At 45.1% G+C, this 17,101-nt stretch overlaps 2 protein-coding genes across 3 annotated transcripts in view; one reads left to right on the top strand and one right to left on the bottom strand.

Annotated features, from left to right (window-relative positions):
* Positions 1–1,555: 1,555 nt before the first annotated feature.
* LOC123399821 (acyltransferase-like protein At3g26840, chloroplastic) overlaps positions 1,556–17,101 on the top strand; it is a 34,167-nt gene continuing 18,621 nt past the window's right edge. The window contains exons 1-14 of one of the 2 annotated variants that reach the window (XM_045094198.1): positions 1,556–1,996; positions 7,531–7,582; positions 7,666–7,721; positions 7,885–8,043; positions 8,140–8,244; positions 8,341–8,426; positions 8,516–8,637; positions 8,742–8,850; positions 9,014–9,144; positions 9,219–9,588; positions 9,674–9,787; positions 9,882–9,970; positions 10,201–10,310; positions 10,507–10,900. In XM_045094198.1, coding sequence (XP_044950133.1) covers positions 1,660–1,996; positions 7,531–7,582; positions 7,666–7,721; positions 7,885–8,043; positions 8,140–8,244; positions 8,341–8,426; positions 8,516–8,637; positions 8,742–8,850; positions 9,014–9,144; positions 9,219–9,588; positions 9,674–9,787; positions 9,882–9,970; positions 10,201–10,310; positions 10,507–10,697 — 2,031 coding nt within the window. In that variant the 5' untranslated portion in view covers positions 1,556–1,659 and the 3' untranslated portion in view covers positions 10,698–10,900. Of the gene's footprint in view, positions 1,997–7,530; positions 7,583–7,665; positions 7,722–7,884; positions 8,044–8,139; positions 8,245–8,340; positions 8,427–8,515; positions 8,638–8,741; positions 8,851–9,013; positions 9,145–9,218; positions 9,589–9,673; positions 9,788–9,881; positions 9,971–10,200; positions 10,311–10,506; positions 10,901–17,101 lie in introns of those variants that run through there. The other variant, XM_045094199.1, reaches the window with a different exon arrangement.
* LOC123399822 (protein ALP1-like) lies at positions 2,455–3,902 on the bottom strand. Its single transcript, XM_045094201.1, has one exon. It carries the CDS (start codon positions 3,900–3,902, stop codon positions 2,661–2,663), a length of 1,242 nt encoding a protein of 413 aa, XP_044950136.1. The 3' UTR covers positions 2,455–2,660.

Below are 17,101 nucleotides of genomic sequence, written 5' to 3'. Positions count from 1 at the left end.
GCCCAAACCAACAATTTTGAAACACATGGAGTACAAGTTAAAATCCCTGAAGATCAAGATGCATGCAGCTTATGATTTTTTTTTTTGCATATGCATTAGAATCTTCGAGATCATCACGTGCACATGCAACTACTCAATGATCTGGTGAGTCATATGTGGACCCATAATGAAAATCAAAGAGAGATGATTGTTGTGCACTTCAAATAAAGTTGATGTAAACCCTTTTTATGTTCGTTACCAACATTTATTTTGCGTGTGACGTTTATTTTCGGATGATCTACGTGCATGACTTTATATGAATTTAGAAGTCCGGATATGAGGTATGTCGATGCGTGAAACGAAATATAAGGAGCCGTCCAGATGCGTCCATGAACGTGCCCGAACGCGTCCACGCATGTATAGAGGATTGGATTTGTCCAGTCTTAATGTATATGCTCTTATGAATACGAACACTCTCAGACTTTGCGGACGCGTCCGTCTGCATGTCCATGTGAAGTAGTGCTGATAGATAACGCATACAGGCAGACCTAGCTTAGGGTCTTTTTTCTTTTTGCGCAGATTAGGGTCATTTTTCTTGATGGCGTGCTTTTGATTTCTCGTTGGCTGCCGGATCGTTTCTACGCGGTCATCTCTACCGTTACGTGGACATGAAGTTTTTTGCTTCTAGTGTACTCCCTCTCAGTGGAGAATTGAAAAGAAGGGAAGACGGGCTGGAATGTCTGTGTCATGTGTTGGTTTAGGCTTGTAAATGGTTGGACTGGGTCTTAAAACTAATACTCTCTCCGTCTCAAAATAGGTGTCTTAAGCTTAGTACAACTTTGTAGTAGAGCTAGTACAAAGTTGAGACAGTTATTTTGGGACAGAGGAAGTAGTAAAAGCTATTTTTTACAAAGATGGAGGGGTGAAGGGAGGGTTCAAGCCTGTTAAAACCCTTTCAGTAGATTCGTCTCTGCTCCCTTTGTAACTATTTCCTTTGTCTCAAAATAAATGATTTAAAAGTGAGTCAATTTTACAAAGTTGACTTATTTTTGAATCACTTGTTTTGGGACGAAGGGAGTAATATAAAAGCTTATATCAGTTACAGAGGAAGCACATCAATAAAATCTAAACAATTAGTAAAAATAACATCAGATACTTTTTTTTGACAACAGACGTGGTTGAATTTAAAGAAATGGCATTTTTCTGCCAATAAAACATTTAAATAAACCAACCAGTGTCATTACAATCTTGTTGACAAATCATGTCGACCTCGTCCGTGGCAGTTTTTGGGAACCACCAACCGTCGGTGCAAGAGCATTCTGTGATTTTTCTTCTCAAACACTCTGGATGTTATTTTTTCACGGAAATATGCATGCGCCTCGGTAAACACCCAATCATGCATGTTTCAAAAAGGATTTCAGTTTTTTCTTGAAACTTTTGATGCCATTTTTTAAAGATTTTGTTACTCATTTGAGCAGACACGACTTGTGACTTGTGAGTGTTCCACACGCATGAAAAACCCTCTAGTCTGGACAGTTTGCATATAAACCTCTACACGGGAGTGCTGGTTACAGAAGCTACCGTGCACCCTTCTCGAAGACACGTCTCCCTCCCTCACACGACGGCACACAAGCGCAGCAGCACGCACGCACCAGCGATCAAGAGCTGAGCAGCCCGGCCATGGCCGCCGCCACGGCCACGTCGTCGGCCGTCTCGCCGCCGGGCCCGCGTCTCCTCCCCCGTCGGGCGTCGCCGGGTTCACGCAGGAGGGTGACGCCGCTGCCGCGGTGGGTCGCGTCCGCGTCCAAGAGCCGAGAGCCGAGGCCGCGGCCGGCGTCGTTGTCGTCCATGGAGGCGGCGATGAAGCCCGGGAGTAGACCAGGTGTGAGGGAGTACGTGGAGGCGGCTGGGGAGATGGCGCGGCGGCCGGACGGCGGGCCTCCGAGGTGGTTCGCGCCGCTCGGGTGCGCCGGCGACGAGCGCATACCCGGCGCGCCCACGCTGCTCTACTTGCCCGGTATGTGTGTACGTCTTCGTGCAATCGATCTTTTCGCCGTCTTGCGCGCATTTCTTCTACCACTCGCGTTGAAATTTTCTACCGCGCACAGCACGTACGGGTCAAAACGCAACGTGCACCTAAGTGCTAATCAGGATAGTGAGGTTCGTCGGACGTGTCTTTGGATCCAGAATTTCTCCGTAATTGTATTACCCGCGATTTTGCTATCCTTGAGTAATCAATAAAGCTTCTATTAAGTGCGAGTGTGCTTCTGGATTCATGGCAACTTGGATATTCGTTTTGATCGAAGGTGAATTTAAGGCCCTGTTTGTTTCATAAGTCCTAGGACTTTTTTAAGTCCCAATTTATAATTCATAAGTTCCTACCTATTTGTTTACAGGGACTTATAAGTCCCGAGTCCCTACCTGTTTGTTTACGGGTCCCGAGTCCCTACCTGTTTGTTTACGGGGACTTATAAGTCCATGTTGCACCTAATAAAATACACTTGTTCACATAACCCTTGTTCATACAAATGAATTGCAGAATAGTGACAACCGAAATAATAATTGTTCATAACACTTGTTCATACAAACGAATTAACACTTGTTCATAAGAACCAAAATAAGACAGAGTACATAACAACCGAGATAACAGAAATTACAGAAGCGAAGAACACTTCTTCATATCATTGTTGTTTCAAGGACCACAACCCATCAGCGACCCAAGCTCTGAATTGATTCATAGCAGCACTGTCCATCTCATTTGTTGAATCATTTGTTGTAGTCGTTGGCATAGACAATGGTACATAATTTTCATCTTGATCACACAAGTCGAAATCTATATCGACGAGTTGGCTTTGTCTAATAAAATTGTGCAGTGCAATGCAAGCCACAATTATTTTGCTTTGTTTCTGCTGTGGATAACTAGGCAAGTGAAACAAAATCCTCCACTTGTTCTTCAGGACTCCAAAACACCTCTCGATGACATTTCTAAGTGAAGAATGGGTGAAATTGAAGTGTTCCTTTTTTCCTCTAGGCATTGTGCCATCACGGTACTCCTGGAAATGATAGGTTAAACCCTTGTATGGTGAAAGATAACCCGGTCTATTTGGGTACCCTGAGTCGACAAGATAGAACTTATTAGGTGGAGGTTTTGGAAACTTGTCACCAAATCTGGATCGGGCATCATTGAAGACCCTCATGTCGTGCACTGATCCTGGCCAACCAGCTAGGACAAATGTAAATCTCATATCAAAGTCACACACACACATCACATTCTGACTCTTCTCCTTATGTCTATTCCTATGTTGGGCAGCAGTGGCAACTGGTACCACAACTTGTATGTGTGTACCATCTATTGCACCAATGCAATTATCCATAAACGGTGCATACTTTTTAGATCTTAATTTTAGATGCACGGTCCTGAATTGACGATCTATTGGCCTGATGATGTCTTTTGCAAGCTTGATCAGACATGCCAAAACCTTATCAAACTTCCTTACAATTGTCTCCAATGACCTAACAAATCTGTTTTCTGCTTGTCTTACAGATTGAGGGGAACCTACTATCCATAGAAACAGGCCTAGAGACTCAACTGATGACATTCTTTTAGTGGACTTCAAACCATAGGAATCAACAAGCACACTATGCAATTTCTCAAACACTGGTCTGTGCATTCTAAACATGTTGTAACAGGCCGTTTCGTTGTATAGTGTTGTCAAAACCCAATCATGCCCAGACTCTATTGGTACTCTTCTAGGTCCTTTGTTACAGTAAGAGTCCAAGTGATACATACCAATCATGCAGGCCATCTGCATCATTCTTCTCTTTCTTTTTTGGTGCATGAACAACATCAGTGCTTCGTCATCACTGCTGCTCCCATCATCACTGCTTATTCCATCAACACTGTTGTCATCATCCTGAAACATGCAAACATTAGTACAACTTATTCATCATGCACCACCTCTGGAACTTGAAAACATTAGTACGTGCAAATTAAACACTTGAACATGGAATGGTCATTTAACAAGGTCACACAACACAGGTCCATTACATAGTTCGATTAAAAAGGACAATCAAGATAACTAGTACACTAGTACAACTTCTTCATCATGCACCACCTCTTCAACCAAGTCAGCCTAGCCTCATCAGTTGAAATGTTCTCAAATATGACTCTGTTTGCCTCATCTGCAAAAAGTTGAGTCGCCATGAAGTACTCAACACTTGTTTCTTCTGCACCACATTTAACTGCCAACAATTGACAATGAGTAATGGATTCCTTAGTGTTGTTTGATTTCTTCTCTCTTGCCTTGTCCTTTGCTTCCTGCCTTTTGTTTGCATATTCAGTGATCATGTCAGAAGTGTTATCACTGTTAATAGTATTGATGAGCCCTGTCATTAGTTTCACCATTGGGCTCTTGTGTTTCTTTCCTGGGCTTGAAGCTGACTGTTCACCGCCGCTGCTCCCCCTCTTCTTGCTTGTGGTGCTCATTGGACTCTCCTCATTTCCATCATCGGCAACATCATATTCTTCTTCATCATCTTCATCTAAGGGCACATAAGCTGATGATCCATCAACTGCCACACCTTGAAATAGCTCTATTAGCATATCCAAATACTCAGGATTGCCACCCTTGAATTTTCTGACATCTGGTCTCTCCTGCATCATTAGTTAGATAATTAGTACAAGGCTGAATAATGTAAACAAGTGTGAGCAATTCAGATGTAATTTGAAAAATAATGTATGTACCTTAGTTATTTTTTTCCACCACTCATTTGATGCGGTTATAGCTCCATCTCCAGTTCGGCCACAACCAGTTTGCTGCCCCAACCACATCCAAGCAGTATAGTAGCTCTTGAGTCTAGCAATGCAATTTTTGAATTGCTTGGTACTATGCAGGAGGCCCACACGCTGATAAAATTTTTCTCTTCATGTTATTGTATGCTCTACTTGTCCAAACACCATTCACACAGTGCCCATCCCTAGCTTCCTCACATGCGATGTTACAAAATAAAGTAATATGCGCGTCTGTCCAATCGGCCTTTGCAATGGTTTTCTAAACAAAAATAACAAGTACACAATTCAAACATAAATAACAAGTAGACATTTCAAACCAAAAATAACAAGTTCACACAATTAGCTAGCACAAAAAAAAGATGAATTTTAACGCTGATACAAAAAAAGAACTATATACACAATTTAAAAAGTTACCTCTCCAAAACCATTGTTGTCATCTTCATCTTCAAAGCCTTCATTCTCGTCAACATCTTCTGAAGACGCAGCAGTTGACGAGACACGTTGCTTCCCCGCAGTTTTTCCTCTAGTGCCGACAGATGAGGACGCATTGGCTCGACCTACGCCGCGCCCGGTGACCTGCGACACGGTCCTCCCACGGCCTATGACGCCCCCCTCAAAGGCAGCTACGGCCGGGGCGACGAACGGACGCAGGTGAGAGCCGGCTCGACCTCCGATGTTCAGAGACCGGCTGCGACCTCCTCCGCCCTGGGGCATGGGCCTACCACGACCAGGTCCGATCGGAGGAAGGCCATGACCAGCCGACTGGTCGAAGAGGAGTTGCTGGTACGAGCCCAATTCCGGGAAATCGTCGACGTTGCTGTTGAGATCCAAGGAACGCCCGAGATTTCCACCGGCGGATGAGAACTGAGAGAAAAAAAGGCATCTGCTCGTCCTCCTCATCATCCATGGTACGGTCACCTCGGACGCGGGGATCCTCATCAGCCATGGCGCGGTAACCTGCAGTCAATATGAATCATCATCAGCCTAATTGTCAACAGCAAACTAGAAATATTATCATGTGCAAGAATTGATTATTAACTTGCAATGGATGTATGAGTGAGTGCACCGATCACAGTTTGCTACATGTGTTAGCAAAAATTCAACAGCCCTAATGCAGTACTCGATCAAGCTCAGACGTAGGTACCATACCAGGATATTTACTAGCGAACCTGCAGATGAACTAGCGATCAAGTCGAGTACTGTGGATGAACTAGCGAACCTGCAGATGAACTAGGGAGACGAGGCGGCGGCCGGGCGGCGTCGGGGCGGGAGGCGGCTGGCCGGGCGGCGTCGGGGCGGCGGCGTCGGGGTGAGCGGGCGTCGGGGCGGCGGCGTCGGGGCGAGCGGGCGGCGGGGCGGCGGCGTCGGGGCGGCGGCGTCGAGGCGAGCGGGTGGCGGGGCGGCGGCGTCGAGGCGAGCGGGTGGCGGGGCGGCGGCGTCGGGGCGAGCGGGCGGCGGGGCGGCGTCTGGGCGGGCCGGCGGCCGGGCGGCGACAGGGCGGGCGGCCGGCGGCGGGCGGTGCGAGCGGGCGGCGGGGCGGCGTCTGGGCGGGCCGGCGGCCGGGCGGCGACAGGGCGGGCGGCCGGCGGCGGGCGGTGCGAGCGTCGTCCTGTCCCTGGAGCGATCCGGGCAGGCGGTGCTAGCGTTATGGACCAGAAAATAAGTCCCAATAAGCTCCTATTAGAAAGTCTTATTTCATAAGTCCCAATTAACCATAATAAGTCCCAATAAGTCCCTAGTGTTTGATTTAGGTGGGACTTATAGGGACTTTTTAAGTCCCAAAACCAATAAGTCCCTGAAAACAAACACCGTCTGAATACTACTGGTCCATATTACCATGTGATGGTACCGTCGTTTTCGTCTACAAAATGCGCAGTGTGATTAATAACCAAGAAACAAGTCTGACAAAATTGCATGCGCACAAAGCATCATTGCATCAAGCAAGTAAATATTTGCTGTGCATCAAGTTAACTGCAGAAAATCATTACGTTGACGGCCAGGTTTGCAGGAATCATATTATCTACTACTAATACAGTACTGTATGATTTTGTGGCACTGATCCTACGTTTAGACCATTTTGATGACTTTTCTGACATATAGGGCCCGCTGCACAGGATGACAGGGCAAACAAAATTGCCACGTCAGCGGTCGGACCCTTGACTAGTCTCTTCCTTCTCCCCTCTCCAGCAAACGTCCCCGAACGCCGCGGGCCACCGCCGCCGTCGTCCCTCTCCGCCGTGCTCGTGGATCCGGCGCTGCTATTCATTTGCGCGCGCCACCGCCCGCTCACCCGCAGCTCACGCCTCTCGCTCTCCTCCTCCTTGGCTCGCCTCACGCTGCCTCCTCCCCTGATTGGCCACTTTCAGATCCTTCCACGCATGCTTCGGTGCCGCCCAATTCCTCACTATTACTCGCATGAAAAAAGCAGGAGTTTCTTGGGCGGTTGCTTGGCTTGGTTGGTACCGGAAGCGGCAGCAGGATCAGATTCAGATGGACGGTGACCTCTGTGCAGTACCACCGTCCAATTCCTGGCTTCAGTTGGGGATCCTCCGAATGAGGGCTTTAATTCTCTTGCCAGATTCAGACGTGTACCAGAATTACAATTCTCCTCCTATGAACTATGAAGTCGTTGCCAGATCGTTCTTGTCATGTGGCTGCATGATTGCAGCATTTCCTCATTCATCGAGCCACTTTGTTGTTTCCTACCACTTGAAAGAGAAGAAATGGAGTGACAGTCTTCAGTAATTGTGGTCTTGCAGGGATCGATGGAGTTGGGTTAGGGCTCATCCGGCACCACCAGAGATTGGCCAAGTAAAAGCTCTCACAGGGAATCCAATAATAGTAGTACTTCTGTTTCCTCACCACCGCAGCTAATGACTGTTTCCACTCTGCAGAATGTTCGACGTTTGGTGCTTGCATATACCCGTCCAAGACCGCACGACCTTCCAAGGTGCGTGTTTCTCATGTGGATTTTCATAACTGAAGCACACAAATGCCATGCTGCATTCTTAAAGAAAATGTTCATCTTGGAGCATGCCAGTTTGACTATTGCCACATATCCTGGGGCATTGCTGATAAGCAAAATCTGGATGGAACTTGGGTGATGAATGCAGGCCTTGTTGAGTACGTAGAGAGGACAGTGAAATCAGAAAGGTCACGGGCACCGGACAGACCAGTATATCTTGTTGGCGAATCCATCGGGGCGTGCATTGCTCTCGCCGTGGCGGCACGGAACCGAGACGCCGATTTGGTCCTGGTCCTAGTCAACCCAGGTCTTGCTTCCATCAACCATGGTTTCTGCATTGCTCTCTTCTTTCTTTTGGTGACAGTAACTTCTTACTAACCAATCTGTATTTTGGCATCTTCAGGGACATCTTTCCACAGGTCACAGCTGCAGTCTCTCTCAGCACTCCTGGATTTGGTCCCTGATCCATTCCATTTAAGCACCCCACAGTTCCTAAATTTCCTCACAGGTTTGGCACCATATCCGCGAGGAAAATTTCTGACTTGTTGTTAGATGAACAGCGGACTTCGATGTGCATCTACTGATCACATCTCAATGCTTTTAGGCAACTTCATGAAGATGTCGTCAAGAATTGATGGAGCTGGTCAGGCATTATCAGAGGTCACCAGTGGTTTGTTGCCTTCTCTCAAGGTGAGCTGCAAAATATTGAGGAAATTGCTTCTCTGTGATCATTTGTGTGCTGCAGTCGTAATGATGCTTTTGCGCGCTTCTTTCTGCAGTATTTGGCTGATATTTTGCCAAAGGAATCCATTATTTGGAAGATGAAAATGCTGACAACGGCGGCATCGTTTGTCAATTCACGTTTACATGCAGTTAAAGCCCAGACCCTGGTGATTGCTAGGTAGGAACTGCGATGGTCACACTGACAAATACAGCTAAGATTTGACAAATAGCCTTATTATACTCATTTAGACAAGATTTGAAGTTGGTAATCTTTTTTTTCAGTGGAAACGATGAACTGTTGCCAAGCCGCGACGAGGCTGAAAGACTACATGGCGCATTAAAGAAATGCAGAATCCGCCACTTCAGGGATAACGGCCACAAAATATTGTTGGTAATACAGATAAATAATCCTCATTGATAGAAGACACAGAAATAGCCAATTATGTTAGCTATGTGTGTGCCATCATATCTTCCATGGACCACATTGGCAGTATCACCATTTTGCATCAACTAAATCATTTCGAAATTCTAACATAATTGGCTATTTCTGGCAGGAAAATGGATTTGATCTAGCAACAAGCATTAAAGGATCTACATACTATCGCCGCTCCAGGCAGACAGACTTTGTCTTAGACTATCTACCGCCAACTCCTGATGAGCTCGAAAAGGCGATTGATCACAACAGGTACCATTTCTCTAACATTAAATCTTGATCGGTATATGACTACTAAACTGTGGCTGATTTTCCTGAAACTTCAGGCTCCTGAATTTTGCCACCGACCCGGTAATGCTATCAACACTGACTGATGGGAGGATAGTGAGAGGACTAGCAGGGATGCCAAGGGAGGGACCTGTCTTGCTCGTTGGGTACCACATGCTCATGGGGTTTGAGCTTGGACCCTTGGTCACAGGAGTGCTGAGGAGCACTGGAATCCACATCCGCGGCTTGGCGCATCCATTCATGTTTAACGAGAGTTCAGAGCAGCTCATGCCGGATACGTCGTACTTCGATCTCCCCCGGATCATGGGTGCGGTGCCTGTTACCGGGGTGAACTTTTACAAGCTCCTTTCAGAGAAGCAATTCGTTTTGCTGTTCCCGGGAGGCGCGCGTGAAGCTCTTCACAGGAAGGTAAGAATTTGGTACGGAAAGCAAAATATATCTTGTGAGTAGTAAAGCCATCGATTGTTTTGGGAGATGACATAGTTGTTTACAGGGGGAGGAATACAAGCTGTTTTGGCCTGAGCAGTCTGAATTTGTGCGGATGGCATCAAGGTTTGGAGCAACAATAGTACCATTTGGAGTGGTTGGAGAAGATGATATATGTGATGTAAGTGCCACCTCAAAAAATATGTTGGTTTACTCTGCCATCTACTTGATTAATCTAATGTATACAAAGTTACAAGCAATCTTTTCCATCTCAGATGTTGTTAGACTACAACGATCTTGTGAAGCTCCCATTTTATGACAGCATTGACAAGAAGATAAATGAAGGTGGTCTAATAAAGCTAAGGTATATTTTGATTTTTTTTTACTTCAGAATCAAAAGTTTCTTTTTGGTCTCCCAGATAATTTGCCTATGATACGGTATAATGATATTGATACCCAACTCTCTCTTTCTTCATTTACTTTTCGGCCACCTCATCAAAATTGCCTAGTTGATATACATGATACTACTTATGATACTTCCATTACGACCAACCTAAGAGATCAATGATCTTGATTTACCTTGTTGTTTCACAGGACTGATTCTACTGGAGAGATAAAAAATCAAGATATGCATCCTGTAGTGCTTACGCCAAAAGTGCCAGGGAGGTTTTACTTCATCTTTGGGAAGCCTATTGAAACAAGAGGTAAACAATTGCGCTACCGAATAGTAATCTGAAAACATTTTTTTCTAGATATTCTCATGGCAAGTAAACATACGCTACACTGTTTTCTTTTTTTGATGATCGAGAAACGAGTGAGAATGCATGCGGACGTATTTCTGAGACCTGATGACTGATTAGGTTTGCTTCTTGTTTCCAATTGGTTTACTTGTTTCCACAGGGAGGGAGAAGGAGCTAAGAGACAAGGAGAAGGCCCAACACCTCTATTTGCATGTCAAATCTGAAGTGGAGAGCTGCATCAAGTATCTTAAGGAGAAGAGAGAGGAGGATCCCTACAGAAGCATACTGCCTAGGCTTCTGTATAAGGCAACTCATGGTTCTGATGCAGAAATACCCACATTTGAACCCTGAGGCTGAGCTGAGCACTTCCAGAACACCATTAGTTAGAGTCCAAACCAATTGTTTATATTCTTTATGTTAATATTTTATATGCATAGTTATTTCTTATTATTTGCCTCAAAATAACTGTAGTTTATTCTATTTTCGCGGGGAAATTATAGTTTACTCAAATTCGAAGGGTCAATAAATGTTAACACTAAGTTCAGAACTGTAAATTTCTATGTGAAGTACGTTAACATATTTACTTCCTCTATTTTTTATTTACTCTGCATGTTAGCTTTGTCATAAGTCAAACTTTATAAAATTGGTCTGAGATTATAAAAAACAAAGTGAGATAAAAGCTGCCTCCCCACTCTACGTCGCTGGAGGATGTTGTCGGACTAAGGGCCAGTTCTTTTGATAGCTTTTTTGGGCTTCTAGAATAAGCTGCCCCCTACCCAGCTTATTCTAGAAGCCCAACTAAGAATAAGTTGGGTAGGGGGGCAACTTATTTCAGGTTATTCTAGAAGCTACAGAAAGAACTGGCCCTAAGGCCAGCGGCGGCGAGGCACCTCCCGTCAAACCTTCCTACCCCCTTGATCCTTCAAATCCAAGCCACCAGCTCAGTCGCGCATGGCCGCCGACTCTAGCCAGTAGCCAGATTGGGCGTCCATCCTGCTCAGGATGCTGCCACACTTCTGATCCACCGGCCCCATCCCTCTCGTGATCCCGTGAAGTCAATCTGGACCGTGCACCTCCCTCATGCCGACGCCGATGACCAACATGCCCCCCCCCCCCCCCCCCGGCGCGCGGTGGGCGCAGGACTTAAGTTAAGCAAAGCTAATGTGCAAAGTAAATAAAATGAAGAGACTGCTCATAAAAGCTATTATATTATCATTCTCACATGCTTTGCCCATTATTTTATATTAGTTGATATTTTTTTTATTATTTTTAGACTAACAAATTAATTCAGTGCCTAGTGCGAGTTGTTGTTTTCTGTTTGTCTTTAGTTTTACAGAAAATCAAAATGGACGAAGGTCCAAACACGACAAAACATTTTTACGATTTTTTTCTCAAACATGAGAGACCCTAGAAGCTTCACGGAGAGACCAGAAGACCCACAAGGCTCCACAAGCCAGGGGCGCGCCCTCGGTGACAGGGGCACGTCAGGTGGCTTGTGGGGCCCCTGACGCTGTTTGTCCTAATGTCTGGCCTATAAATTGACATATTTTCAAAACTCTCGGAGCGAGACGCAAAACAATTTTATCACTGCCGCAAGTCTTTGTTTCGACGCAATCCCATCTCGAGCCCTATTCTCACACTCTTCTGAAAAGGAGGATCATTGGGGAGACCATCATCATCAACTTTGTTACCTCCATAATCATCTGTGAATAGTTCTTTCAGGACCAATGGATCCATAGTGGTAGCTAGAGGGCTCTCTCTCTCCCTCTCTCTCTCTCTCTCTCTCTCTCTCTCTCTCTCTTTCTCTTTGTCTCTTTCTCTTTTATATTCAATACAATCATCTCTTTGGAGATCCATATGACATAATTCTTGTTGTGTTTCTTGGCATCCGATGAATTATGGATTTACGATCATATTTTTCATTGATCTATTTTGATTCTCTTGAAGTCTTTCTTATGTGTAATTTTATAGCTACGTATACTTTCGATCTACGAGTCTTCTTGAGAAGACAGACGAGTAGTTCTTTAGAGGGAGTAGTGCATAGTATTGGGTTCAATCTTGCGTTGATCTTGTCCAGTGATAGAAAGGACAAAGGCATGTATTGTGTTGTTGCCATTAAGGATAAAAATGATGGGGTTAATATCATTGTTAGGTTTTCTCCCGTCTACATTATGTCATCTTGCTCATTGCATTACTTGTTTCTTGTAAACTTAATACTTTGAGATGCTCGATGGATAGCGATCTTGGGATGAAGTAATAGTAATAGATGTTCGAAAGTTTAAAGCTCTAGTTATCATGGACGCAATGTCAATGTGAGATTATGTTATGAATGACCATAGTTATGATTTGCCCTATTCTACCAATTGTCCAACAGTGATTTGTCTACCATGCTACTACATGCTTTGGAGAGAGATGACACTAGTGCACCTATGACCCTCGGGTCTATTTTCCATCAATACAAAAACTCCTACAACAATTGCTCTTTACTTTCTTGCCGCTTTGCCCTATCACTATTTGATTTTTAATCTTGTATCTAGCAAGAACAAGGGGATTGACAACCCCTTCCCTGCTGGGTGCAAGCCATTTTTTCGTGCAGGTACTGCTAACGTTGGTAGCTTGGTGATTCCTACTTGTTTGATAAATTTTGTTTCTTAACTGGGGAAAATACTTTCTACTGATGTGCTATGTCACCCTTACTCTTTGGGAATCCAACAACTCCAATGCGAGTAGCACGCTAGGCAAGGGTCTTACTCAAAATGCGAGAATGACCAGAAGCTTTTTCGATCACCAAATGACAATTTACTATTATTGCTACTCCCTCCGATTCATATTACTTGTTTTAGATTTGTCAATGTAGGGAATACTTAAAAAGAACTTAGGATTCCATCTTTCACCCCCTCTTTGTCCAACCTCCCATCCTTCATTGGGTTTTCCCGATATCCCCTTGTAATTTTCAGCAATCTAATCATTGGTCCATAAATAAATTGTTTTTATGGTAAAACCTGATACCTACTCCCTCCATTCCTAAATGTAAGGTGTATTAGTTTTTCAAAAAGTCAAAAGTTGTGTATATTTGACCAACTTTATAGCAAAATATATACGGATCTACAATACTAAATATGTCAAATATAAGAATATATTGCATGGTGAATCTAGTGACAATGATTTGATATTCTACACATTCATATTTTTCTCTATAAACTTGGTCAAAATTAAAGAAGTTTGACTTTAAAAAAAATAATATACCTTATAATTAGGAACAGAGGGAGTATTAGACATCTTTGGCAACTCAATAAATAGAAATAAATGTATGGTCCATAGAAAAATTAATATTAGCTAATATATGGTAACCGAATAAAGCATACCAATCGAGGGCATATACCTATTTTGCCAGTTTAAGAAATGACGGAAAAATTCGCTTTATATAACCAAAACATAATTTTATTTTGTCTATTTATTTTTCATCACTATTTGTCTCGTATAGTCATCTTATAGTGTTAAGAAGTATTTGTCCCCCTTGACGGCACATGGGCACATACCTAGTCTACATAAAAGAACACACACACCATATGAAAGTATGTGTTCACCAAGTTTAGGCAAAGCACACAATTTGACGAAACAAGATATTTCACTGTAGTTGTTAATCCAGAAATGGTAATAAACAAAAGAGACTAACTGACAAGTTAGTGAGGGCATGATATGTACACTGTACACATATTCTTCAAGTTTATGTGTGGCTTTTTTTGAAGATCACGTGTGGCTGGCTAGGTAAACGCTCAGGCTATCAGCAACTTTGTGGTGAATCGCAGGTGGGCCGTCATGATCTAATTTCCAGCCCATGGGCCTCATTTCATGTGTGCTTATGGGTTCTTGCGTCTTCCTCGATAGGATGGTGGGTGTGCAAGTGTGCGTCAGATTTTTTGTGGACGGCTCATGCACGTTATACGAGTGTGCATATGGATACAGTAGTGCGATTAGAGCGTCTCCACTCGCCCCCCCCCCCCCCCCCAAAAAATTCCGGGCGACTTTTTAGCGCCGGCGGTGCGAAATCGGCCCAGTCACGCCCCTAGCTCCTCGTTTATCGCTGGTTTGGGTCAAAATAATAGCTCGCGAACCCGAGCCAAACCCAGCTTCTCGGGGGGCGCCTCGGAGCGCCGGGGCGAAGCGAAAAGCCAAGCGGGCCTGCTTTGTCGGCCGCATCCGGGTCTTTCCCGCCGTTTTCTCCCCCCTTCCTCCTCCTCTTTCCCTCCATTTCCCCGCCCCTCTCGCCACTTTTCTCCTGCTCCCGCCATCCGGTCGCCATGTCGCCGAAGAAGTACACCTTCCCATGCCCCGCCTCCACCGCTGATTCCATCCAGCCGAAGCAGAGGAAACCAAGGAAGCCGATGCCGAGGTCGGCGGGTTTTCGGACGCCGAGTGGAGGGCGGACGTCCAGCCGGGAGGCGGTCACAATAGACTAGCGGTGGAGGCTCGACGCCAAGAAGATCAGGGACACGGAGGTGGCGGCCCCGGCAGCAGCCGCGGTCGATCAGGAAGAGGTGCCCCGCGCGGGGACGATGAATCCACTCAGCTGCAACTCGCAGGCCACATGGAGGCGTCTCCACGGCATTGCGACGGCCACTCACTCGCTGACAATGTCGTCTTGGGGATACGCGCACTCGCCTAGCTACTCCGAGGGCGACGCGCTTGGCGGCTTCAATCCCAACACCACCTTCACGCATGGCATGCCGCAGCGTTCCTTCCTGATGACCCACAAGTATAGGGGATCTATCGTTGTCCTTTCGATAAGTAAGAGTGTCGAACCCAACGAGGAGCAGAAGGATCTGACAAGTGGTTTTCAGCAAGGTAATCTCTGCAAGCACTGAAATTATCGGTAACAAGTAGTTGTGTAGTCAGATGATTCGTAGCAAGTAGCAAGTAACAAAAGTAACAACGGTGCAGCAAAGTGGCCCAATCCCTTTTGTAGCAAGGGACAAGCCTGGACAAACTCTTATAGGAGGTAAAACGCTCCCGAGGACACATGGGAATTTCTGTCAAGCTAGTTTTCATCATGTTCATATGATTCGCGTTCGCTACTTTGATAGTTTGATATGTGGGTGGACCGGCGCTTGGGTACTGCCCTTACTTGGACAAGCATCCCACTTATGCTTAACCCCTCACGCAAGCATCCACAACTAGGAAAGAAGAATTAAGACAAAGTCTAACCATAGCATTAAACTAGTGGATCCAAATCAGCCCCTTACGAAGCAACGCATAAACTAGGGTTTAAGCTTCTGTCACTCTAGCAACCCATCATCTACTTACTACTTCCCAATGCCTTCCTCTAGGCCCAAATAATGGTGAAGTGTTATGTAGTCGACGTTCACATAACACCACTAGAGGAAAAACAACATACAACACATCAAATTATCGAAGGAATACCAAATTCACATGACTACTTATAGCAAGACTTATCCCATGTCCTCAGGAACAAAAGTAACTACTCACAAAGCATAATCATATTCATGGCCAGAGAGGTAATGAGTAGCATCAAAGATCTGAACATATAATCTTCCACCAAGTAATCCAACTAGCATCAACTACAAAGAGTAATTAACACTACTAGCAACCTTACAAGTACCAATCGGAGTCGCGAGACGGAGATTGGTTACAAGAGATGAACTAGGGTTTGGAGATGAGATGGTGCTGATGAAGATGTTGATGGTGATGAGTCCCCTCCGATGAGAGGAGCGTTGGTGATGACGATGGAAACGATTTCCCCCTCCGGGAGGGAAGTTTCCCCGGCAGGATCGTCCTGCCGGAGCTCTAGATTGGTTCTGCTCAAGTTCCGCCTCGTGGCGGCGATGATTCCTCCCGAAAGCCTCTCCTTGATTTTTTTCTGGAACGAAGCCCTTCTTGTAGCAAAAGAGGGGAGCCAGAGGGCCAGCTGGGAGCCCACAAGCCCCCTAGGCGCGGCCAGGGGGAGGCCGCGCCTAGCAGGCTTGTGGCCCCCTGTTGGCGCCCCTCTGGTACTTCTTTGGCCTAGTATTTTTTATAAAATCCAAAATAAATCCTCGTTGATTTTCACGGCTTTTGGAGTTGCGCAGAATAGGTATCTCAAACTTGCTCCTTTTTCAGGCCATAATTCCAGCTGTCGGCATTCTCCCTCTTCATGTAAACCTTGCAAAATAAGATAGAAAAGGCACAAGTATTGTACCGTGAAGTGTAGTAACAGTCCAAAAAGCAATAAATATCAACATGAAAGCATGATGCAAAATGGACGTATCAACTCCCTCAAGCTTAGACCTCGCTTGTCCTCAAGCGAAAGCCGAGCTCAATAAATATGCCCACATGTTTAGGGAGAGAGGTGTCGACAAAACAAGATACGAACATGCATGCATCATGATCATGATCAGAATAGCAATACCAACATATAATCTCTCATGCTAAAGTGACAATTCCTTCACAAAGTAAAGTATGGATCAAGAACCTTACCGAGAATTAGCAACCGATAGCCTTTAGTCATTGAAGCAATTGCAATTTAACACAACATCGGAAAGAGTCAAATAAGAGCTTGTAAAGCAAATCCACATACTCAATCATCCTTTTGTCTTCTACAATTGCTACAACTCACGTGGTACTCATGAGATCAAAGTTTCAGCCGAACACAGAGAAAGATAGGGGCTTATAGTTTCGCCTCCCAACTATTTACCTCAAGGGTAATGTGAACAATAATAATTCATGAATACTTACTTCCAAGCTGACATATGAATATA

Source organism: Hordeum vulgare, chromosome 5H (genome assembly GCF_904849725.1).
Source record: "Hordeum vulgare subsp. vulgare chromosome 5H, MorexV3_pseudomolecules_assembly, whole genome shotgun sequence".
Lineage (NCBI taxonomy): Eukaryota > Viridiplantae > Streptophyta > Magnoliopsida > Poales > Poaceae > Hordeum > Hordeum vulgare.
Note: the sequence above shows the minus strand (reverse complement) of the source record. Positions and strands in the feature narration are given on the sequence as shown.